The sequence below is a fragment of the Gavia stellata genome, chromosome 29, assembly GCF_030936135.1.
Source record: "Gavia stellata isolate bGavSte3 chromosome 29, bGavSte3.hap2, whole genome shotgun sequence".
In the NCBI taxonomy this organism is placed as follows: domain Eukaryota; kingdom Metazoa; phylum Chordata; class Aves; order Gaviiformes; family Gaviidae; genus Gavia; species Gavia stellata.
In genome coordinates, this window is record NC_082622.1 from 4,541,332 (window position 1) to 4,563,135 (window position 21,804).

Below are 21,804 nucleotides of genomic sequence, written 5' to 3' on the forward strand. Positions count from 1 at the left end.
CTTCAGTCTGCCACTTCTTCACCTGCTGTGATCCTTTGAATCTCTGGCAGAGGTTTTATCTAATCACAGGAATAGTTATAACTTTCCAGCTTTCTGTTCAGATGCGCCACCACCTACTCTGTCTTGGACTCTTACTTACTCATTTACTCCAGGCCAAGCCGGAATAGCTGATGCACCTTACTATCAAACAGCTAGTCCAATTGTGCATGTTGGATCTGCACATCATCTTCTTGGAAGTATCCCCATTTTTCAGACTTGCCAGCTGATTTTTGGTGCTGTCGCTTTGCAGTTGCTACTGTGGCAATTGGAGGTTTCAACTTTCTTAGGCTTTTCGTGCTTTTCTTCTTCAGGGTGGATACATGCAGTAGGAAGGGTGTTTTGTAGCCTTGCCTTCAAGAAAAGCTGAACTTCACAGGCTGGTACTGTTAACTGCTAATTTTTGCTATTTTTTTGCTAATTTTTGAAAGGGAAGTGGGAACCCTGAAGAATATTTTATGGTTTTCTTTTAAATCTCTGTTTAGTTTGTTTTTATCCATCTCAAGTGAGTAGTTTCCCAGCTCATATGAGGTTTATGAATTAATTATGGTGAGGCAGGAGTCTTCTGGCTTTCAGAGGCTGAGCCACGTTTCTCTTCCAAGCCACGATCTCACGGACTGTCTCCTCTATTTGCAGTTTTACGTGTATTGTTGATGCATTCATTAATTTGTCGCCTCTAACCTGAATTAAAAGAAGTAAGTAGGAGAAATAGCTAGTTGTTTGGACCATCAGCAAGCATTCGGCAAACCAGCTAGGGAACTCTTGGCTTCAGAGACAGGCAGCAGGATGAGACACATTGGGCAGTTACTTCAGTCTGCAGCAGCCTTCGTTACTGACAATAACATGAACCAAGTTCATTGATTTCTATTTGTAGTACGCCTAAGGGAGAAATGCGCTCTGTCTTAGTGGTATGTGAGAGAACAGTCCCATGTCTTTTTATTTTTGCCTGATGTGTTTCTCTGTGTATTGCAGGACCTGTCTGGTTCAATAGATGATCTACCCATGGGTACAGAAGGAGCCCTGAGTCCTGGAGTAAGCACATCAGGGATTTCCAGCAGTCAAGGAGAGCAGAGTAACCCAGCTCAGTCTCCTTTCTCTCCACATACCTCTCCTCACCTGCCAGGCATCAGAGGACCCTCCCCATCCCCAGTTGGATCCCCAGCTAGTGTTGCTCAGTCCCGCTCTGGTCCACTTTCACCTGCTGCAGTACCAGGTAACGCTGCTCGGCACGTGTTGATCTTCTGGTGGGGCTGCCTCATGCAGCTGGAGAGTGAATTGAAATGGCCAGTGGGGAGGAATTGGCCAGTGTCAGTATTATGTGGTTATTGAGGTCCTGTGATCTCATTTGTTTGCTTTAAAATGTCTGTAACTTTTAAAGGATGCAGTAAGATGGGTGGGATGGCTGGTAAACCAGCAGTGTCATTTTGCTGTGTTAATGTGACTGATCTTGTTTTTCTTCGCTGTGGCTAACATACCCTTCTCCTGAAGCTGTTTGTAGTTCTGGTATTTAATACTCTTGCATCCTGGGTTTTGTGGCGTGCAATTTTTGTGATTAACCACTCTCCTTTTTGTGGTGTAGGCAATCAGATGCCACCCCGACCGCCCAGTGGCCAGTCGGACAGTATCATGCATCCTTCCATGAACCAGTCAAGCATAGCGCAAGATCGAGGTGTGTGGCATGAGTTAAAAGATTTAATTGTAAAGCTAGATGTGTAGTAACTAAAAATTACCTGGCCTGATGGCATGGATTCTACGGTGAGATAGCATTTAAAAGCTGCCCCAGGTTTACAAGCTGCAAGTGTTCAGGCACCTTGCTGTAAATTCAGCTGTTGCTGGTCGTTTGGCCTCTTACTGTTCCATCCAAGCTAGTAGTTTAGCTTGTAAGATGTTTTCTCTGGCTTTTGACACGCTTTTCTGTGAATGTTGCTTATCCAAGGTTCATGACCTTAAGCTTCAAAATGAGGGGTGCTCTCAATGATATTGCGTGCCTTTTCCTCCTAAGAGAATAAGGTTCGTGTGAGGGAAAATGCATGTAAAATTTCAGCTTTTGTGGCTGAAGGTATATAGTTGTCACCCTGAGAAAACAAACAAGCAAACAAAAAACTACAAGAAGCCCCTAGGATTTGCAGAGTCGTACTGTCTACTCCTATTTTTCTGGTTAAAACAGGAAATTGGATCTGTTACCTTAGCAGATAACTGTGGCTTCTTAACAGCAACCACTGTAAAATCTGTCTAGGCTGTTGCTGAAAGGATATTGTTAGTGGGTCCCGGGGGTTGCCGTGACCTAAGAAAACATGTGTGATCAGTGGCACCTCTGGATGCTTTGCACTAATAATTGCCTGCTCCGCTCTCTGGCTGACCAGGTTACATGCAGAGGAATCCTCAGATGCCTCAGTACAGCTCACCCCAGCCTGGCTCAGCCTTATCTCCCCGTCAGTCTTCTGGAGGACAGATGCATGCTGGAATGGGGCCATACCAGCAGAACTCCATGGGAAGCTACGGACCCCAGGGTGGGCAGTACGGACCTCAAGGTGAGGCACAGTCAGCTCCTCAAGGTGGGAACTGAGCTCAGCAAATACAAAAGGCCTCTCTCTATTGTAACATCTTGTCTTTGATAAACTGTTTTTATTTGTCCCCTCTTAACGTGTGGGTAATACAAAACCGGTGCGCTCCTTATGAGCTGGAAGGAGCTGTGCTTTGTTCGTGTTGAGATTGATGAAATGTGTTGCTTTCAGGGCTAGTTGTACTTCTAAATGTAGGATCCTTCCTCCTTGTTTAAAAAGATGCAGGTCCTGCATCCAGTGAAATAGAGAAGAAGGGTCAGTTCTCTTTGGAGAGGAAGAAAATTGAGTGTTGTATGTTTTGGAAAGGGTTAAGTGAGTTTTTTTACATCCTGTCCTGGACCATTTAGCTCACTTGAGGTTTGGGAGAGTTTCAGGCACTCTTGAATCGATGTTGTTACTTGGCTATGTCAAAACACATTTTATGTGGCTTATATCCAAGTGCTTTGACTTTTTGTTGAGGTGTTAACACTCCCCCTCATCTCCGTTAGTGATCTTTAAATATTTGCTGATTATGGTGATTCATAAACTAACTAGTTGAATGATGTTGTCTTCCCCTCTTTTTATCCCCTTAGGAGGTTATCCCAGGCAGCCAAACTACAATGCTATGTCCAACGCCAACTACCCCAGTCCAGGAATGGGAGGAAGCATGAACCCCATGGGAGCGGGGAGCCAGATGCATGGGCAGACTGGTGTGCCACCATACAGTGGGCTTCCTCCAGGGAGGATGAGCCATGCCACCATGGGGAACAGACCTTATGGACCTAACATGGCGAATATGCCGCCTCAGGTGGGGACAGGGATGTGCCCCCCACCAGGTGGCATGAATCGCAAAGCACAAGAAGCGGCTGCCGCCGCCATGCATGCTGCTGCCAACTCCATCCAGAACAGGTAAGGAACGAGGTTTCCCCCAGTCTCTGTTAAATTCCCTTCCCTGTGTCAGACCCAGCTTTCAGAGCTGTGGATGGAATAACCCAAATTTGGGGTAATACTGAACATACACTTCCTTGAAGGTTTGCCCTTCTTGAGACTTTTTCATCAACCTTAAGTGTTAAAAAAGGAAGAGCGTGAAGCTTGGCCAAGCAGTGTGTTGGAATACATCATTAATGACATGCTTAGGGAGTTTTTAATATTCATAGGTGAAATCTGTTTAACTCCGAGATCCCTTCAGTTGTTTTCGCTTTCTGGTCTTTGTTACATGAGTGACTTAAAAGACGCTGCGTGTGTGGTAAAGCCCATAAATCTAGCAGACAGCCATCCAGCTGCATTTGTCTGAACCAAGGCATTACTTGTCCAGTGTAATGAACTTCTTCCTTTTAGGGCCTTGATGAGCAGCTGTGGGAAACAGAGCTGGAATTCAGCATTGAACTTTGCAACTGTTTTCTGTGGTGGTTTTTTTTTTTTTTCCCTTGCACATTTCAGAGTAGGTATATGTGGCCTACCAGAATGCCGTGAGAGCCCTGAACTTGCTTATAAATTGGGTTCCCCCAGTAAAGCTGTTAGATGTATTTGTTGTCTGACTGGGCATTGTGCTCTTTATCCTGACTTAAGGGCTGCTTCTGCAGTCTACTGTCTGGTGTTACCTATGGCTGCCAAGAGGTCAAGTTCCCAAATGCCAATAAGGGCATCAAAGCCTGTCCCTTTGAGTAACAACTTTGAGCGACAGTTGTGTGTGAGGTTTTTTGATATGTGTAAGATAATGCAGCTTGTATGGGTAACAAAAAGGAAAGGAATAAAGAAAAAATAATCATTAAATGTGGCTGGAGCACTATGCTGTTCATCTGTACAAATAATGTATTTTCACTCAAATGCAGAGGGCTGCAGTATTTGCAGATCTGTTCTTCCCTGTAAAGGCAACTTAACAACTGAAATCAAGTTCAGTTTGGAGATGTAGTAGAACAAGATTAAGGGTTAAAATGTTCTGAACTGAAGTCCCTCTTTTAAAAAGGTTTGCATCCCCTTTTCTTTTGAGAATGAGACTTAGGCTCAAGGGTAGCTAAGCTTTAAAAGAGCACCTGATCTTTGGTCTTTTGCTGGAGAAGTGAGCTGGAGAAAATCACTTCGCTTCCTTTGTAGAAGGTTTCTTTTGGCAAACCTGCTTCCTTAGAAGATCAGATCTTTATGCTTCATGTTTAGAGTAAGCATCTGCTTCTTTCTTGCCTTCTCTAGGCCTCCTGGTTATCCCAACATGAATCAAGGGGGAATGATGGGCACTGGACCTCCTTATGGACAGGGAATTAACAGTATGGCTGGCATGATAAACCCCCAGGGCCCACCCTATCCGATGGGTGGCAATATGGCTAACAACTCTGCAGGTAAGCCAGTGCTGACTGTTAGGCATTTCATTGATTTCATTGTAGTGGATTGAAAATCAGTGTTAAAGATTCTTTTAACTTCCTAGGGATGGCAGCAAGCCCGGAAATGATGGGTCTTGGGGATGTCAAATTAACACCTGCAACTAAAATGAACAATAAGGCGGACGGGACGCCAAAAGCAGAATCCAAGTCAAAGGTAAAATGTTTTGGGTTTTGTTTTTAGTGACTCCCATCCTCTTCAGCGTCCAGGGAAATAAAACCATTGCACGTCAACTTGGATTGAACAGTGCATCTATCTAGTAGTGAGTGTGGTTCCTGAGAGAAACCTAATTTGATTAGTCCTCCTTGCCCTGAACAGACTTCTCATTAGCATGGTTGGCCTTGTAGCGTATGATCTGACTGCTACTTGTGACCATGGTTCTAACTCGAAGAGTGTGGCGAGTGAGTGGGATGTCCTCGTTTGGGTTGTATTATGTTTTGGAGCGTAACTAAAGAAGTGTCTTGAAATGTGTGTACGTGTGTTTTAGAGTAGGCTCTGGCTATATTTGCAATAAACCACTGAATACCCACATACGTTAATAACGGTATTCTTGAGGAGCCTGAACTCTACCATCCCCTCCAGAGACCCACTATCCCTCAGTAAGGCCAGGAAAGGGACTTTTCTATCAGAATTCACATGTCCTCCCCGGTTCATGACTCAGGAATTCAAGCCTCTATCTAGAATTTCTAACAAATGCCTGGCACGCCTTATTTACATGTTCTCGTTTCAATCATGGGCTAGTCTTGCCTTTATTAACTGAGGAGAAGATACCTGAACAGATGCACCTTTTGGGTCAGCTTTATCCAAGTCCCCAGATCCTGTGAATAGTTAATTAGACTGTTGCTTGAATCAGAAGTGTAAAGACCATGAAAGGTAAAGAACACGTAGTTGAAGTACTCAGTGGAAGGAGATTCAACGTGAATTACGCTTCATGTGTCCAGCCCAAAGGGCTGTGCTGGTGGTTCCAAGAGGTTCTTCAGGATTTATCAGGAAAATTCAAACAATGGAGGATTTTACTTCTGGGATTCGTAAACTGTTGAGAAATGAAGGGGAGCGTTTTCCAGTCCTTTGGGAGAAATCAATTTCACTTGCAAAACAATTTAGTATTGGGAATTATCACCTGCCACAGTGAAACTGCCAAAAGAAGTGTAAACAAACCTGAGTTTGTTTCTGGTGTAGGCTTGGAGCTAGTCAGTTATCACCTCCCAGCTGGGAGGTGGTACACTAAAGTGTTACAGTTGTTTCACAAACAAACCTCTTACTAATCCTGTATTAAAGCCAGAAGAGGGAGGCAAACAAGTTCTTCAGGGAGTGTTTTTCTTTGCATTACTGCTACCAGTTTCAAAAGAACCACCAAAAAAGCAGTTTCTGAGCCCATAGTCTCCTCTTTTGCTACTTGAAGGAAAGTAAATGCTCTGCAAGGTTGATACCTGCACCACCAGCAAGCCTGCAAGAAGATTCAGAAGATACCTCACTTCTGCTTGTGTGTTCTGGCATCTGCCTTTCTATTTATAACAAGGACTTGAATGCTCTTGGGCTGGGAGATGCCAGAAGCTACAAATAAGGGTTATTCTGTCCTCCTGGTCTGTGCTGTTCAAGCATTATCTCACGTGCTAATGAATACACTCAGTCTTGGGCCGGAGGGGTTCATCTAGAACATCATCATCGGATTTGAAGTTCGCTTCTACTTTGGAAGGTCATTTCTAAGTAAGCATTTGGAAAGCCAAGAGCATTTCTGCCTTTATTCTGAGTATTTGTGATCCAGGTGGTGAAAGGCAAAATAACATGTTCACGCACTACACCAAAAGGCTTGGGGGAAGCAAGGGAAGATGCAGGACCACAGGTTTTACCTCTAAGTAGACACTCAGGCAATTCAGTGAATCAGTGTGTGATACTCATACTTCATAGCTGTAAACTTGTATTCCAAATTCCTGTGATACCTTTCCATATCAGTCTTCCTGGATCCTGATATGTCAGCGATAGCAAACCAGCATGGGAGCTTACGTCATATCTGGGTAGCAGGAGATTTCTGCACTTCTGTCAGTGAATAGGCAAGGGAAGATAGATGGTCTTTGTGGGGGACCCCTCGTACACGTTGGTCAAACAGGTGCCTCTAATCTTTATTTTTCTTTGAGGCGTGTTTATTGTTATTTCTTTGCAGTGTTTAGTGTCAGTTTAACCTGGCAATCTACCACTTGGGTAAGAGAAGAGGCTAACCAGAGGGCAGTACTCACCATGGCAGAGTGCAGTAGTCATGGGGAATCTCATTTGCAGTTGATTTAGATGTTTTCTCATATATTTAGCAAATGAGCCCACAAAGGGTGTCTCAAAGAGATGGCTGTCTGCAAAGTCTCCTTGAGGTTTGTTTGGTTTCTGTAGTGTTCCTGAAACCTTTCGCTTTTTAAAAACACGTATTCTGTGAATTCCCTGAGTAGTGGCTGGTTTTGCGATACCATTGTTGAATAATACTTGCCTGACGTTGATCTGAGACAAGTGTAGGTCTAATAGAAAGCTGTTCTCCATCTAACAGTAGAACTTTGAACTGTTAATCTAACTGCTTTTTTGAAACAGTCTTGGATGTGAACTAACTGCTTTTGTGCTGCTCAGTCCTGATATCTCTTTCCTTCTCCTAGAAGTCCAGTTCCTCTACTACAACCAATGAGAAGATCACCAAACTCTATGAGCTGGGTGGTGAGCCTGAGAGGAAGATCTGGGTAGATCGTTACCTGGCCTTTACTGAAGAGAAGGCCATGGGCATGACAAATCTCCCAGCGGTAGGCAGGAAACCTTTGGACCTTTACCGGCTCTACATCTCAGTGAAGGAGATAGGAGGATTGACTCAGGTGAGTGTCCAGCAGCCAGCGTGGTGACTGGGTGTTTGTATTCAGAGCTGCCCACTGTCTGGCAGTCACAAGTCAATAGGCAACACAATTCAAAGTTAGATTTGTAGCTAGATGTAAGCCGTGACTTTCCATTTAGCTGTGTTTCTTTTTTTAAATAATGTTTATAAACCCCAGCATCCTTTAAGTGAGCCAAATGTCTGCTCTCCTGTTGTCTGGTTGAGAACAGTCTGTGGTGAGATTCAATTCAAGTGCTTTTTTTTCCCCTGCTTTGTCCAGTGCAAAGATTGGTGACACTGTCTTTGTCTTTGCACCTGGCTGTCAACTGACCTCACGGCTAATTTGATTTGCAGTCAGTCCCTGTTTGAAAAGTTCTCTCTGGGTGAGGAAGAGAGTTTACTAGTGCTTGGTTTTGAACACGACTGTATCTGCTCTGCTTAGCCCTTATTGCATCCTTTGTTTTAGCTGGGAAGTGTTGATTTCTTCCCAGAAAATCTCTTGGAGGAGAAGTAGCTGGGATTCTGAGTTTAGAGCCTCTTGTTTGGTTGTGCAGGTCAACAAAAACAAGAAATGGCGCGAGTTAGCCACAAATCTCAATGTGGGCACGTCCAGCAGTGCAGCTAGTTCTTTGAAGAAGCAGTACATCCAGTGTCTCTATGCCTTTGAGTGCAAGATTGAGCGAGGTGAAGACCCCCCTCCAGATATCTTTGCAGCTGCCGATTCAAAGAAGTCTCAGACTAAGATACAGCCTCCATCTCCAGGTGAGTTTAGATACCGGTTTAAGGTGTGCAAAGAATGTTTGAACCAGAGGATCTCTGGCACTGTACACCTGACTCCACGTGCTGTGGGCCAGACCAATTCCAAACTTCACAAAGCCCTCGCGTCTGTTTCTAATTAGATGTTCTCTGGTTGTGTAGATTAAATACTTCTGTAACGTGGGAGTGAATGATCCTGTGAATAAGTCAAGCCTCTTGGGATAGTTCACTTTTTGTGTGTCCCGCCTCTGTACTAAGTTTAAGACAAGGGAAAACATAAAAATACATACATACGTATATACACGCACCACTGTGCTTACCAGTCCGTCACTGCCTTTCGAGAATCTGGTGGAGAGAGAAGTCTGGAGTTATCCCTTCAAGGTGATCTCTGCATATTCTATCAGCAGCCCTTGTTGTTACTGCTTGGCTTTGGGAACTTGCTAGAAAAGTTGTGCTTGTTTTGACTGTGCAGGCGCTACCTTCTGCGAGTAAATGCTTGACGTGGGTGTGCACTCATCTTCCTCATGAATTCTTTCTGTCTTCAGCAGAAGACAGTGAGGACTTTCTGAGGCTTTGTGCCCAGAGAGCTTCGTAAGCCTATTACAAGTGGGACGCTCTAGAATTCAAGCCTTTTAAACTGAACTTCTGCTGTTGTTTCAAATTTGATGGGGTGCTCCAGTTTCTGAATATTTAAGCATAGGGTTCAATTCGGGGGGAAGGAGAAAACATCCAGGCTAGCAGTGCATGCTGTACTCTTTAGTCTTCGGAAAGTCTGATCATTTCTGTCTCATTTGCATTGAGTTCATTGCTTGAATTGCTGCTCAACTTGCCAACCCTTTAAGCTTGAGTTTTCCAGTTTGTCTTTAGAAGTAAAACCTTCAGATGCTTTTTCTGGTCAGGAGCCTGTTCATGTAGGTGAAATAAAAACTTTGTCTGCTTTGAAGTTCCTGTGATGTTTGCAAAAAATGCCTTTTTGGTTCTGAAACCTGGCATAATTTTTGTCTAGCTCCTGAGGAGTGGAATAATGAACCCTTTTTTGATTGTACTGCAGTTGTGTTTCAGCCCTGCTAAACCCTTGATTGACAGTGTGCTTGTCCGAATATTCTGTTGGCAAGTACATTTATCTATGCTCTCAGTTACAGAGTGTTGTTTTTTTAAAGAACTAAATCATGTCTTTTCACTAGTCAGGAAACCTGTCCCAGCATAGCTTCAGCCTTGGTGTATTCTGCAAGATAAAGCAACTTTTGTGTCATTAGACTAAACTTCTGTCTAAAGTGGTGTCTGAGTTCCGCTTAAACTAGACCACAAATCCATCCCCACTTTCTTTCCAAAACCTCTTTCTTGCCCCCCTGAGATACTAGGCAGTGGAACAAAGATGTTAAAAGCATTTGGAGTTTATTTGGAGAGGGCTGAGACTTTTAGGAAGCCACTTAAAACTTCTCGTAGCACTAGGCGCCTGTCAGAATGGGTTAGATGGTGCATCAGTTTTTATTCTGTTTTAGCTAATATGGTGGTACGTGAAGGTCCTGAGTCTGCCTTCTGGGCTGTGGTACAGGTGATCTCTTGCTTCAGCATATCAGCAGTAGGAATTTACAGGGCTGCTATCCCAAACCCTGCATGTTTGTGAAGCTCTGTTGACTTAGTCTACAGGTTTGATTCCGGCTATGAGAGGGCTGTGCTGTATTTCCTGTTTAAACTGTTCTCTCCACTTGTCTTACTCCAGACTCCTGCAACTAGGAATATGCAGAGGCAGCACTGAAGCATGGTTGGTTGCTCTGATCCTTTAAGCTGTTATCACTCAGCATGTTCATGTTCCTCTTTCACTTTGCTTTTCCTCCTCTCTCTTGCTCCCCTGGATCGGCAGGAACTGAGGGTGTAGGACACAACCCAAATTGCTTTCTCAACCTCAGCTCCGGACTTAAGAGCCTTAGAGGAGCATTGAGTCCCAGAGGGCACTACTGTTCCAGGGGGTTGCTGAGACCCCGCTGAAGCAGCATCCTCCAGACGTGCACACACAGAAACCTGTCTCCCAACTAATCACCCTTACTGGGGAATAACTAACTCCCCTGTTTGAAAGCCAAGCGGACAACAGTGGGGCATTTTGAAGTCCCATCATTTAGATGAAGGGCTCTGTCGTCCCACACCGACACACGTGCTTTGCTCTCCTTGCAGACTTTATAACCTGTTGACATTGGCTCACACTTCATTTCAGTCTGTTCTGTCAAATTAACTACTCCATAACTTTGTGAATGATGAGGATCGCACTGCACGATTTTCCATTAACCACTTTTTGAGGCTGCAGAGCATCTAAAGGCCTTGCAGGACAATCCTCTAGGTAGAGCTCTTGGTGCCGGAGCTGTTTTCCATGCAGTGTGCATTGATAACCCTCAAAACCCAAAAGTGTTTACAGAAAGGCCAAGCTGGAGTGGACCAGGTACTGCCTCGTGGGCACTCGGCACGGCTTTCCTCCAAACCTTCTTGGGTTCCTGCTCGCAAACTGCAGCGTGTCCCTGGGGAGGCGTAATCAGTCTGCTGTTGGGTTTTAATTCCCAGAGCATGAAACTGGCCTGGCTCCAACTGTGTGTAAATTTGTGAGTGGGAGGGACGGCAGGGGGTGGGGACAAACACCAAATGGCAGCGATGCAGGGAATGTCTCGAGGCCTCTTCCTGCCGATGCCAGCATTACAAACGGAGACGAGCGACGAATTCCTGGGGGAAGTGAGTGGGGCTGAACTGCTGCTGACGAGGGAAGGAGAACGGCGGGGAGGTCCCATGAATGAAACTCCCCGCTGAGCTTGCCTCTGCCCTTCCTTCTCCCGAGACCTCCCCGGGCTGGGAGGGAGATGCAGAGAGGAGGACAGGGTGCCAGGAAGGTGGGGTGTAAACAAACATGCCCTGGACATGACCTCGGAGGATTTTAATGAATAGCTGAAATGACTCATCAACCAGCAGGGCTGAAGCTGAGGGATATCGGGTGCTGGGGATGGTAACTAGTGGAAACATTAATTAAGAGTTCAGCTCTTGCCAGCTGCGAGGAGCATATGAACCTGAGAGCTGACACTGTCACAGCGATCCAGGGGCAGAGGAGAGCTCCTAGAGCTGACGGCACAGCTGGATTACACATGACGGCCTGGGATTTTTGATGAAAGCTTACTGTAGCGTAAAGCAGCCTGTACAGAGCCAAGGAACTTGCTGGACGGGTTTTGTTGTTCAGTGAAAGATCCGGCATCTCCGGCATTCCCTGTTCCAGGAATCCTTGGGAGTGGTGCTGGAATTAACCTGCATGAATTAACCCCTCTTGAAGGGCAGAGCAGGCAGAGGAGCCTTGTTCAGAGTTACTTGGTGACTTCAGCTGTCGTCCTGGAGTTTGGATCACTAGAAAGATTGTGAGACTTCCAGGAGAGGGCTCAAACCCGCCTTCTTTCTGGGTAGAAAGAGAATGTGAAGGTGATCGGGCACTGGTTGTTGCCTGGCAAAAACCCACCATATTCCATGCTGCGTGGTGCGCTGTAGAGCATCAGCCTTTGAAGCTGGATAGCCTCGGCAACACGACACAGTGCCACAGTGGGAATGTGGTTAAGAATGAAGGCATGATGAAAACGAACGCATCCTCTCAGCTTTACATTACTGTACATGGTTCTTCTGGGAAGTCTGGCCCAGTATGTCCTTGCAGTGTTGAGCTCCTTCTACTTTTCTGGCCATGTTTCATCTTGTCTCTTTCTTGAAGGACTCTGCTCTCTGTTCTTGAGGCTGATGTTCTGGGAGGTTCTGGGTTGCCTCTGTAGGTTGCAAAACCGCTCACACCATATTTCTGTTCTTGCAGCGGGTTCAGGCTCAATGCAGGGTCCTCAGACGCCTCAGTCCACCAGCAGCTCCATGGCAGAAGGAGGAGACCTGAAGCCACCAACTCCAGCATCTACGCCACACAGTCAGATGCCCCCTTTGCCAGGCATCAGGTATGAAACCATTGCACCCTCTTCCACTATGCTGGATGCAGTGTGACTGTGAGGTTGCTTCTGGGTCACTACCACCGATGGCTGTTCTGGTGGGGCTCCGTGGCATTACTCCTTTGTTAATGGCTCACAGCAACATTGTTGACTCTGCATCTGTGTGTGAATGATCATTACTTTTGGGATTGGGGTTGAGGACAGTATTGTGGCAGGGCAGTTTTTCATGCCTCTGTTGGAGGAACATGACTGTGGCCCTTCTAGGGGATAGCAACACCTGAGGGGGAACATGTTGGGGAAAGTATCTTGAGCAGCATCGTGGACCTCTATAATCCTGTGTTTGTGGTGGTTTGGTTTTTTGGTTTTTTAATCAGGAGTAACTCAGTGGGCCTTCAGGATGCCTTTGCAGATGGTAGTGATCCCACGTTTCAGAAGCGGAACTCCATGACTCCAAATCCAGGGTACCAGCCCAGCATGAATACCTCTGACATGATGGGTCGCATGTCTTACGAGCCAAATAAAGATCCTTACAGCAGTATGAGGAAAGGTGAGGAAGTCCTTGTGTGCTCCTTTCCCTTTCTCCTTGATTGCTAATCCCTGTATGTGGAATGTGCTGTAGGAGACCTTCTGCTTTCCCTTCTTTCCCAGAAGATGGCACGTATCTTTCTAATGCAAAGGTAGACATGTTTATTGGTCCTTCTTCCAATATTTCAGCTCCAGGAAGCGATCCCTTCATGTCCTCAGGGCAGGGCCCCAACAGTGGTATGGGTGACCCTTACAATCGTGCTGCAGGTCCAGGGATGGGTAACATGGCCATGGGACAGCGGCAACACTATTCCTACGGAGGTCCTTACGACAGAGTGAGGTGGGTACTTGAACCTGGTGAGATCCTGGTTTGCTTGACTCATGTGAAATGATTACTTTCTCTTCACTGTTGTGACTTTCCTGATCATTTTCCATTTGAGGAACAAGGGTGAATTTAAGTGGACATGTGGGGTTTTTGTGTTTGCTTCCATGTAGGACGGAGCCCGGCATGGGACCTGAGGGCAACTTAGCAACCGGAACTCCACAGCCAAACATCATGCCTTCCACCCCTGAATCGGGGATGTACTCTCCCAGCCGCTACCCGCAGCAGCAGCAGCAGCAGCAAAGGTCTGTGGGGGGTGTTGCCACAAACAGCTCTTCCCAGTTAGAGAGCTCTGAGACTGGGGAAGTGAAGCATGCATCTGATCAGACAAGTAATGCATCTGTTTCTTCTCCAGACATGATTCCTATGGCAATCAATTCTCCACTCAAGGCACATCCTCGGGCAGCCCCTTCCCTACCCAGCAAACTACCATGTATCAACAGCAACAGCAGGTAAGTTATCAGAAAGTTTCTGATTTGTTCGACTGAGAGACAGAAGAGTTTTATCTGTGAAATTCATGAAGAGGGGAGGATGAAAACGCTTTGGGCTGTGTGTTTGCTTTATGAATGTGTAGAATTAAGTACCTTCTACAGGAGACTTTTTTTTTCCAGTTTCCGAAGAATTTAAGTAAGTTTTAATTAGCGTTTGCAGTGTTGTGTTAGCAAAACAATGTTCTGAGAACGGAGGTTGTGTAGTTTGCCGACATGCACGCTCTGGTCAGGCAGCAGATCAGGAAGCTTTACTGGGCTTCTCTGCCCATCTGGAACTTTCTGAATCCCATCATGTTTCTGTAACACTTTTGGTCCAAGTGATCTGATGAGTTTGTTTGGAGTAAGTCCTTGATCGTTCTGGGGAGCTGTTTCAGGTGGATCGTTCTGCACAACCCAAGGCTTTTTTTGTGTGTCTTTGCCTTACTGAGCCTGCAGACAAAGGCTTCAGACCTGCCTCCTCCACTGCCTCCTACTCGTTCTCAAAAACATCAGGTTTGTTTCAGGACAGGGTTTGAATGAACGTATATCTCTTTCCATAATCCTTATATATGACTTGCTCTTTGTATCAGTGCCAAGACCCATAATGTTTTCCTGATAATTTTGAGTCCTCTGGTTTAGGAGAGTATAGAGAGGGCACTCGCTGAGCTGTGCTAAGAATAATTCCAACTGCTTTGCAGTTTGGCTCTGCAACCAGAGCCACGGGGCTCTGAGCCAAGAGTTCGAGTTACTCTGGTACTTGTCATCTTTGAAGCCCTAGAGCTCCATCTGAAGCCAGTCATGACAGTGGAGCTTCTGAGTAGACTCTATAGCAGCTAGAGTATAGACCCTTGGAGGCAAGAGAGATCTTGGATTTTAATTTTGTCTCGGCAATTGACTGTTTTCTCCATTTGCACTTAAAAGAAGTAGGGGGGGAGAATAGTTCTTGCTCCTTTCAGTGATGTGTTTTGAAATCTACAGGAAAGGAAGCAGCAGGAAGTACAACAGTTTTTAATGCATCTTGTTTGATGCTTCAGCAGAAACCTCTGTTTTCTGGAAATACAAGAGAAATAGGGTCTGATAAAATTCCTGGATGTGGAAGGAAACAAGTACCTGTGCACAGTGAATGTATAGTAGAGCTGAGTCTTTTCTACAGGAAAGTCCTTTCTGTGGGCAGACTTCTGCCCCCAAGGCATCCTTGTAGAATCCACAGGAAACTACCCAGCCAGCCGCAAGGAATTGGTCTTGGCTTGTGAAATTTAAAGTCTGATCCAGCTTCACATTGGATATGGCTAACAACGAGACAAGTCTTGCCCTCTTACAGGCCATGCCGTGGGGCATATCGTCTGGCTCCGAGTAGTTCTACCCACTGAGGTTTGGGTTGCATGTTTCTAAGTAGATAATCTCATGCTCTTATTTTCCCTGTAGAATTACAAGCGACCGATGGATGGCAGCTACGGTCCACCTGCTAAGCGACACGAAGGGGAGATGTACAACGTCCCATACAGCGCCGGGCAGGGGCAGACGCAGCAGCAGCTGCCTCCAGCGCAGACCCAGCAACCGAGCCAGCAGCAAACTGCACAGCCGTCTCCACAGCAGGACTTGTATAACCAGTATGGGAGTACATACCCTGCTGCTGACCGCCGATCTGCCGGAGGGCCACAGAACCAGTTCCCATTCCAATTTGGCAGAGACAGGGTCTCGGCTCCCCCAGGCTCCAATGCGCAGCAAAACATGCCTCCTCAGATGATGGGTGGTCCCATACAGTCTACTCCAGAGGGCCCACAGCAAGGCGCCATGTGGCAAGGGCGCAACGAAATAGGGTACAGCTATCCGAATCGGCAGAGCACTGGCTCTGCGCCCCAGGGGCCTGCTTATCACGGAGTGACTCGAACAGATGAAATTCTGCATTCAGACCAGAGGGTCAACCACGAGGGACCGTGGCCTTCCCACGGGAACCGGCAACCTCCTTATGGTCCCTCTGCCCCCGTGCCCCCAATGACTAGGCCCCCCCAGTCTAACTACCAGACCCCCCCTAGCATGCAGAACCACATTCCTCAGGTATCCAGCCCAGCACCTCTGCCCAGACCTCTGGAGAATCGCACTTCTCCTAGTAAATCTCCATTCCTGCACTCGGGGATGAAAATGCAGAAGGCAGGACCGCCAGTCCCTGCCTCGCATATAACACCAGCAGCTGTACAGCCTCCCATGATCCGACGAGACATCACCTTCCCTCCGGGATCAGTAGAAGCTACGCAACCTGTGTTGAAGCAGAGGAGACGGCTGACAGCAAAAGATATTGGTAAGAGGAAACTCCTGCTTTTCTGCTTGTGCTTGTCGAGGAGGGGATGGGTGCTGCCATTACCCTTTGGTACGGTACTGCCAAGTGGAAGGGCTCTGCTGTCTTTGAAAGAATTATATTTTTGCAGGCTGTGTTTTGAGACATCATTTTGGCATCATCTGCGGAGAGATTGCTGGTACATGCAGTCTGTACATCATCTTAAACAGGCTCTGCTCTTCATGGGTCCAAAAAGCAGTATCAAGTATCTCCTTTTTGTTTTTAAACTCCGGGAGCTGGAAGTATCATGTGTTTATGTTACAGGAACTCCTGAAGCCTGGAGAGTGATGATGTCTCTGAAGTCTGGGCTGCTAGCTGAAAGTACGTGGGCCTTAGATACCATAAACATCCTGCTCTATGATGACAACAGCATAATGACCTTCAACCTCAGCCAGGTGGGTGCAGATGCTCTCTGATGCAGGTCTTTGAAGTGCTGATTTTGTAGGGTTTTCTGTCAGCAAGACAGCAACAAGCAGCTCGTGCCCTTGTAGGAGCAGACTCCTGGACATCCCTGTACCTGAGGAGCACGCCAGGTCTGAAGAGAGCATGGGGTCTGGGTAGCTGTGCGCCGGTTACTCACTGGCCCACATAATTTATATGTTGGTGTGCAAGCCAAGTGTGTTTTCTCCTCTCTGGTGAGATGTATTGCCTCTGGAACAGAGGATGTGAGTAACGGTGGGTTGGCCATAATGGACTTAGCAGCGAGAGGACTATGAAGGGCTGGAGGCTGCTTGCATTTTTGGGTGTTGATGGCATTCGTTCACCTCTGGCTCTGTCTTTCCCTGGCATGGTGCACAGTGAGGCTGGGATGCCGATCCGGAGGGCCAGCCTTTCTCAGTTAGTTGCCACGTGCCTCTGTGGCTGTTGTAAAAACTGCTCGGCAGTACAGTACAGGCTGTTTTGCTTTGTGCTGCCCCTCACCTCCCTGTGTATTAACCAGAGGGGAGATACAACCGAGAGCACGTGTGTGTTTGCACAGGTATGCGTGTGTGGAGGGGGGTTGGCTTGGATACTGACAGTCAGTCTCTGGTTTTGCCTTTGTTCCTTCTTTCAGAGGATGGAAAGCTCTCTTTTGCAAACAATTTATTGCCAGCATGAAAAGAACCCATTAATTAACAGCACTGCTTAAATTCTTAGCTCTTTATGCCCTGCTTTCCTTGTTGCTCATGCTGGCCTAAGTTGTTTTCTGATCACTGTTCCCTTCCTTCCTTCCCCTCCTGTTTTTCTCCTCCCTTGTAGCTCCCAGGCTTGCTGGAACTGCTGGTGGAGTATTTCCGGCGCTGCCTGATCGAGATCTTCGGAATCCTGAAGGAATACGAGGTGGGAGACCCAGGGCAAAGAACACTATTAGATCCCGAAAGGTTCTGCAAATCTTCAGCTTCCTCTCATGAAGAAGGGGAGGAGGATGATGAACCACGGACCCTGAACTGTGAGGAGGAGGAAGAGGATGAGGAAGAGGAGGAGGCTGCGTTTTCGAGCAAGGACAAAGCACCTCTAGAGAGCAGCGAGGAAAAACTAGTTAGTAAATTTGACAAGCTTCCAGTCAAGGTCGTGCAGAAAAACGACCCGTTTGTGGTAGATTATTCAGACAAGTTGGGGCGAGTGCAGGAGTTCGAAAGCGGGCTGCTGCACTGGCGGATTGGCGGCGGAGATACCACCGAGCACATTCAGACCCACTTTGAGAGCAAGACGGAGCTACCTTTGACTCATAAACGAGCTTCCTGCAACTCTGTCTTGAGGAAACGTTCAGCAGCCGAGGGCAATCCGAGCACTAGGGAAGGAGAGACTCCTCCATCCGACAGCTCCTCAGAGAAGAGGATAACTGCCACCATGGACGACATGCTTTCGGCACGTCCGGGCTCCCTGGCAGGAGAGGAGGAAGAGGTCAAAGCTTTGGAAACGGCAAAGGAAAGCAGCAAGTTTCCCTTTGGCATTAGTCCAGCTCAAAGCCACAGAAATATAAAGATTCTGGAGGACGAACCTCACAGTAAAGACGAGACGCCCCTCTGCACCCTCCTAGACTGGCAGGACTCTCTGGCGAAGCGCTGCATCTGTGTCTCGAACATCATCAGGAGTTTATCGTTTGTGCCGGGCAATGACTTTGAAATGTCTAAACATCCCGGGCTGCTGCTGATTCTAGGGAAACTGATTCTCTTACACCACAAGCATCCAGAACGCAAACAGGCACCCCTGACCTACGAGAAAGAGGAGGAGCAGGACCAAGGGGTGAGCTGCAACAAGGTGGAGTGGTGGTGGGACTGCTTGGAGATGCTGCGTGAAAATACACTGGTCACGTTGGCCAACATTTCTGGCCAGCTGGACCTCTCCCCTTACCCGGAAAGCATCTGTTTGCCTATCCTGGATGGACTCCTCCACTGGGCAGTGTGTCCATCAGCAGAGGCCCAGGATCCCTTTCCAACACTGGGGCCCAATGCGGTCCTCTCCCCTCAGAGACTGGTTTTGGAAACACTCAGCAAACTCAGCATCCAGGACAACAACGTGGATTTGATTCTTGCAACTCCCCCCTTCAGTCGCTTGGAGAAGCTGTACAGCACCATGGTGCGGTTCCTTAGTGACAGAAAGAACCCGGTGTGTCGAGAGATGGCTGTGGTACTACTGGCCAACTTGGCACAGGGGGACAGCCTGGCAGCAAGAGCGATTGCTGTGCAGAAGGGCAGCATTGGCAACTTGCTGGGCTTCTTGGAGGACAGCCTGGCCGCCACGCAGTTCCAGCAGAGCCAGGCCGGCTTGATGCACATGCAGAACCCGCCCTTTGAGTCGACGAGCGTGGACATGATGCGCCGAGCTGCTCGGGCGCTGCTCGCCCTGGCCAAGGTGGACGAGAACCACTCGGAGTTCACGTTATACGAGTCGCGGCTGTTGGACATCTCCGTCTCGCCTTTGATGAACTCTTTGGTTTCACAAGTTATTTGTGATGTACTGTTTTTAATTGGCCAGTCATGACAGCTGTGGGATCCGAGACCCTGTGTGCGTGTGCGTGAGTGGAGAACTTAGAAACTGACTGTTGCCCTTTATTTATGCAAAACCACCTCAGAATCCACTGTCTGCCCTGCGCTGTCCTGCTTCTCCCTTGGGGAAAGATGTCCCCGTTCCCTTTCCCCTTCCCCTGCCCTTCAAATTTGTCCTGAATCCCTTATTAAAGGAGACAAAGTTCTGTCTACATAGAAGACTTTTTTTATTTTAACCAAAGTTACTGTCGTTTACAGTGAGTTTGGGGAAAACGACTTGCCGTGTTATCACATTGACAGGCACCACTTTCATAACTGTTTTTAATGGTAAACTCTGAAGGACAAAAGTGACTGCTGAACTCTGTGTGGTTTATCGTTGTACATTCACAATCTTGCAGGAACCAAGAAGTTACCAGTTGTGAACAGACCTTGTCCAAGGGAGGCCTGTGCAGTAGCGTGTAGAACTTCATGTACTGTACACCTTAAACTGTAAACATACTGTAATAATGTCTCACATGGAAAAAAAAAAAAACGCTGGATCAGCAGCAAGCTGTAGTTTTTAAAAATGTTTTTAGTTAATGTTGAGGAGAAAAAAAAGGCTTTTCCCCCAAAGTATCATGTGTGAACCTACAACACCCTGACCTCTTTCTCTCTTCCTCCTTGATTGTATGAATAACCCTGAGATCACCTCTTAGAACTGGTTTTAACCTTTAGCTGCAGCCTGAATGCTGCCACGTGTGTATATATATATGACGTTGTACATTGCACATACCCTAAGATTCCTTGCAGTTTTGTCCCCCTCTCCCGACCCCTTTATAGTATGACGAGTTAACGAGTTGATGACCTGCAAAAGCGAGACACAATTATTTAATCTCTTGCCAGACATCCCTCCCTGGAGGATGCTGTACAGGTCTCTGTGTATAAAGTCATTGCTGTCTCAGCAGCCAATCAACTTATAGTTTATTTTTCCTGTTTTTGTTTTCTTTCTAATCGAGGTGTGAAAAAGTTCTAGGTTCAGTTGAAGTTCCTGATGAAGAAACACAATTGAGATTTTTCAGTGATGAATTCTGCATATTTGTATTTCAGACGATGTAGCTAAAAACTTGATGTAAATTCCTCCCTTTTTTCCTTTTTTGGCTTAATGAATATCATTTATTCAGTATGAAATCTTTATACTATATGTTCCACGTGTTAAGAATAAATGTACATTAAATCTTGGTAAGATGTTTGTAACGTTTTTTTTTATTAGCAGAACGGGGAGGTAACTTCAGTGCTGTCAGCTCTTGTCGACGTGATGACGTAGGTCAGCTCCTTCTTGCCATGCAGCACGGAGACCTCCGAGGTCCTGCGCGTTACAGCAGTGCCTGGGGATGACAAAGTCCTGTCTTTGCTCCGGAGGCCCTAACGCCTGGTGGTCCGGCTTTGCTTTCTCTGTTCGGCTTGGTTCAGCGATGGAGTTCTGGCTTAGTGCTGCTTAGGCTCGGCTAGGAGTGGATTTGCAGCGTGAGGTGAAGCTACGGCAGAGAGACACATAGTTCACAGGGTGAAAAAGGCGGTTGCTCGGAAGGGAGGCAGTTCCCATTCGGCTCTGTAAAATGGAAAATTTTCATTCCCCTCGCATTTTTCACATTTTCTTGGAACCGTGGTGTGGACTCTGACTTCCTTCAGAGGACGGGGTTTTGCAGCGGACAGAGCTCTGATGCCCTTCAGCAAACGGCCAAAGTTCAGGCTCTCTCTATGAAAATCTGCACATTTTCATGGCTTAGTAAATGGGTATTTTATTTAGCCTGAAGCTTTATTCTCAAATGATAATAGAAGCAGGCTAGCTAGAACTGCACTGAGCTCATTTAAGCAAAAGAGCTAGTTAAAGAAGAAGCTTTTTTAAAAGGCAAATGTAATTTTTGTTCAAGAAATCACCTCCTTTTATCCCCCTAGTCCTCTCCTAGGAAGCCCTCAGTTCCCAGAGCCATCCTTTAGCCATATTCCTTACATTTCAGATTCCTGGGAGTAATTGTGCCAGGATCAAACTGACTCTCTTCTGAAAAAGTCTGTTTCTCAGCAGGACTCACGGGAGCTCTTTGCCTGGCAAAAAGGGAGTCCTTAAAATGGATTTCTTAAGACATGGGAATGGCGCTGGGCTTCCTTGGCTTTAAACAATATTGAATGGAAACCAAGTTGTGAGATAAGAATTCTGCTGGACCTTGCCGTTCTGCAACAATGTTGTTGATTTAAAACCAACTTCTCTGATAATTTAGTTCTGTATTCCAGGAGCTTTGTTCAGTCTGATTAAATTAATGGAAAAATCTTATTTTCTTAACAGAAAGGACCTCAGCAGGAAGGTTGAAGAAGGTAACGTGAGCAGCTTTTGTACAGCCTCTGTGTTCATGTTACGGTGAATTTAATCGTAAGTGAATGCTACATTTGGGAGGGAAAGAATAGTCACAAGTGGTACTAACTACCTGTTTTACCAGTATTTATACAGCCAGTTGATCTGAGGGGAGTAATTCCGCTCCCCCAGCGCTTGCATGCATGCAGACACATACACCTCTCGCACTTCTAAAATGGTTAAAAGAAAAACAGCAGAGATGAGAAATTAGTAAAATGAGAACAAGCAGTGTTCACAGTTTGT

The 21,804-nt window shown here is 46.6% G+C and overlaps 1 protein-coding gene across 2 annotated transcripts in view; it reads left to right on the forward strand.

Moving 5' to 3' along the window:
- The window catches only part of ARID1A (AT-rich interaction domain 1A), a 61,270-nt gene extending 40,882 nt beyond the window's left edge, over positions 1 to 20,388 (forward strand). Inside the window, exons 5-20 of one of the 2 annotated variants that reach the window (XM_059830746.1) lie at positions 1,009 to 1,249; positions 1,616 to 1,705; positions 2,400 to 2,567; positions 3,173 to 3,488; positions 4,767 to 4,912; positions 4,999 to 5,108; positions 7,586 to 7,795; positions 8,346 to 8,553; positions 12,371 to 12,503; positions 12,869 to 13,041; positions 13,209 to 13,359; positions 13,515 to 13,646; positions 13,757 to 13,853; positions 15,297 to 16,170; positions 16,471 to 16,601; positions 17,446 to 20,388. In XM_059830746.1, the coding sequence (XP_059686729.1) occupies positions 1,009 to 1,249; positions 1,616 to 1,705; positions 2,400 to 2,567; positions 3,173 to 3,488; positions 4,767 to 4,912; positions 4,999 to 5,108; positions 7,586 to 7,795; positions 8,346 to 8,553; positions 12,371 to 12,503; positions 12,869 to 13,041; positions 13,209 to 13,359; positions 13,515 to 13,646; positions 13,757 to 13,853; positions 15,297 to 16,170; positions 16,471 to 16,601; positions 17,446 to 19,170 (4,905 nt within the window). In that variant the 3' untranslated portion in view covers positions 19,171 to 20,388. The remainder of the gene's footprint in view (positions 1 to 1,008; positions 1,250 to 1,615; positions 1,706 to 2,399; positions 2,568 to 3,172; positions 3,489 to 4,766; positions 4,913 to 4,998; positions 5,109 to 7,585; positions 7,796 to 8,345; positions 8,554 to 12,370; positions 12,504 to 12,868; positions 13,042 to 13,208; positions 13,360 to 13,514; positions 13,647 to 13,756; positions 13,854 to 15,296; positions 16,171 to 16,470; positions 16,602 to 17,445) is intronic. The other variant, XM_059830747.1, reaches the window with a different exon arrangement.
- The last annotated feature ends 1,416 nt before the right edge of the window (positions 20,389 to 21,804 follow it).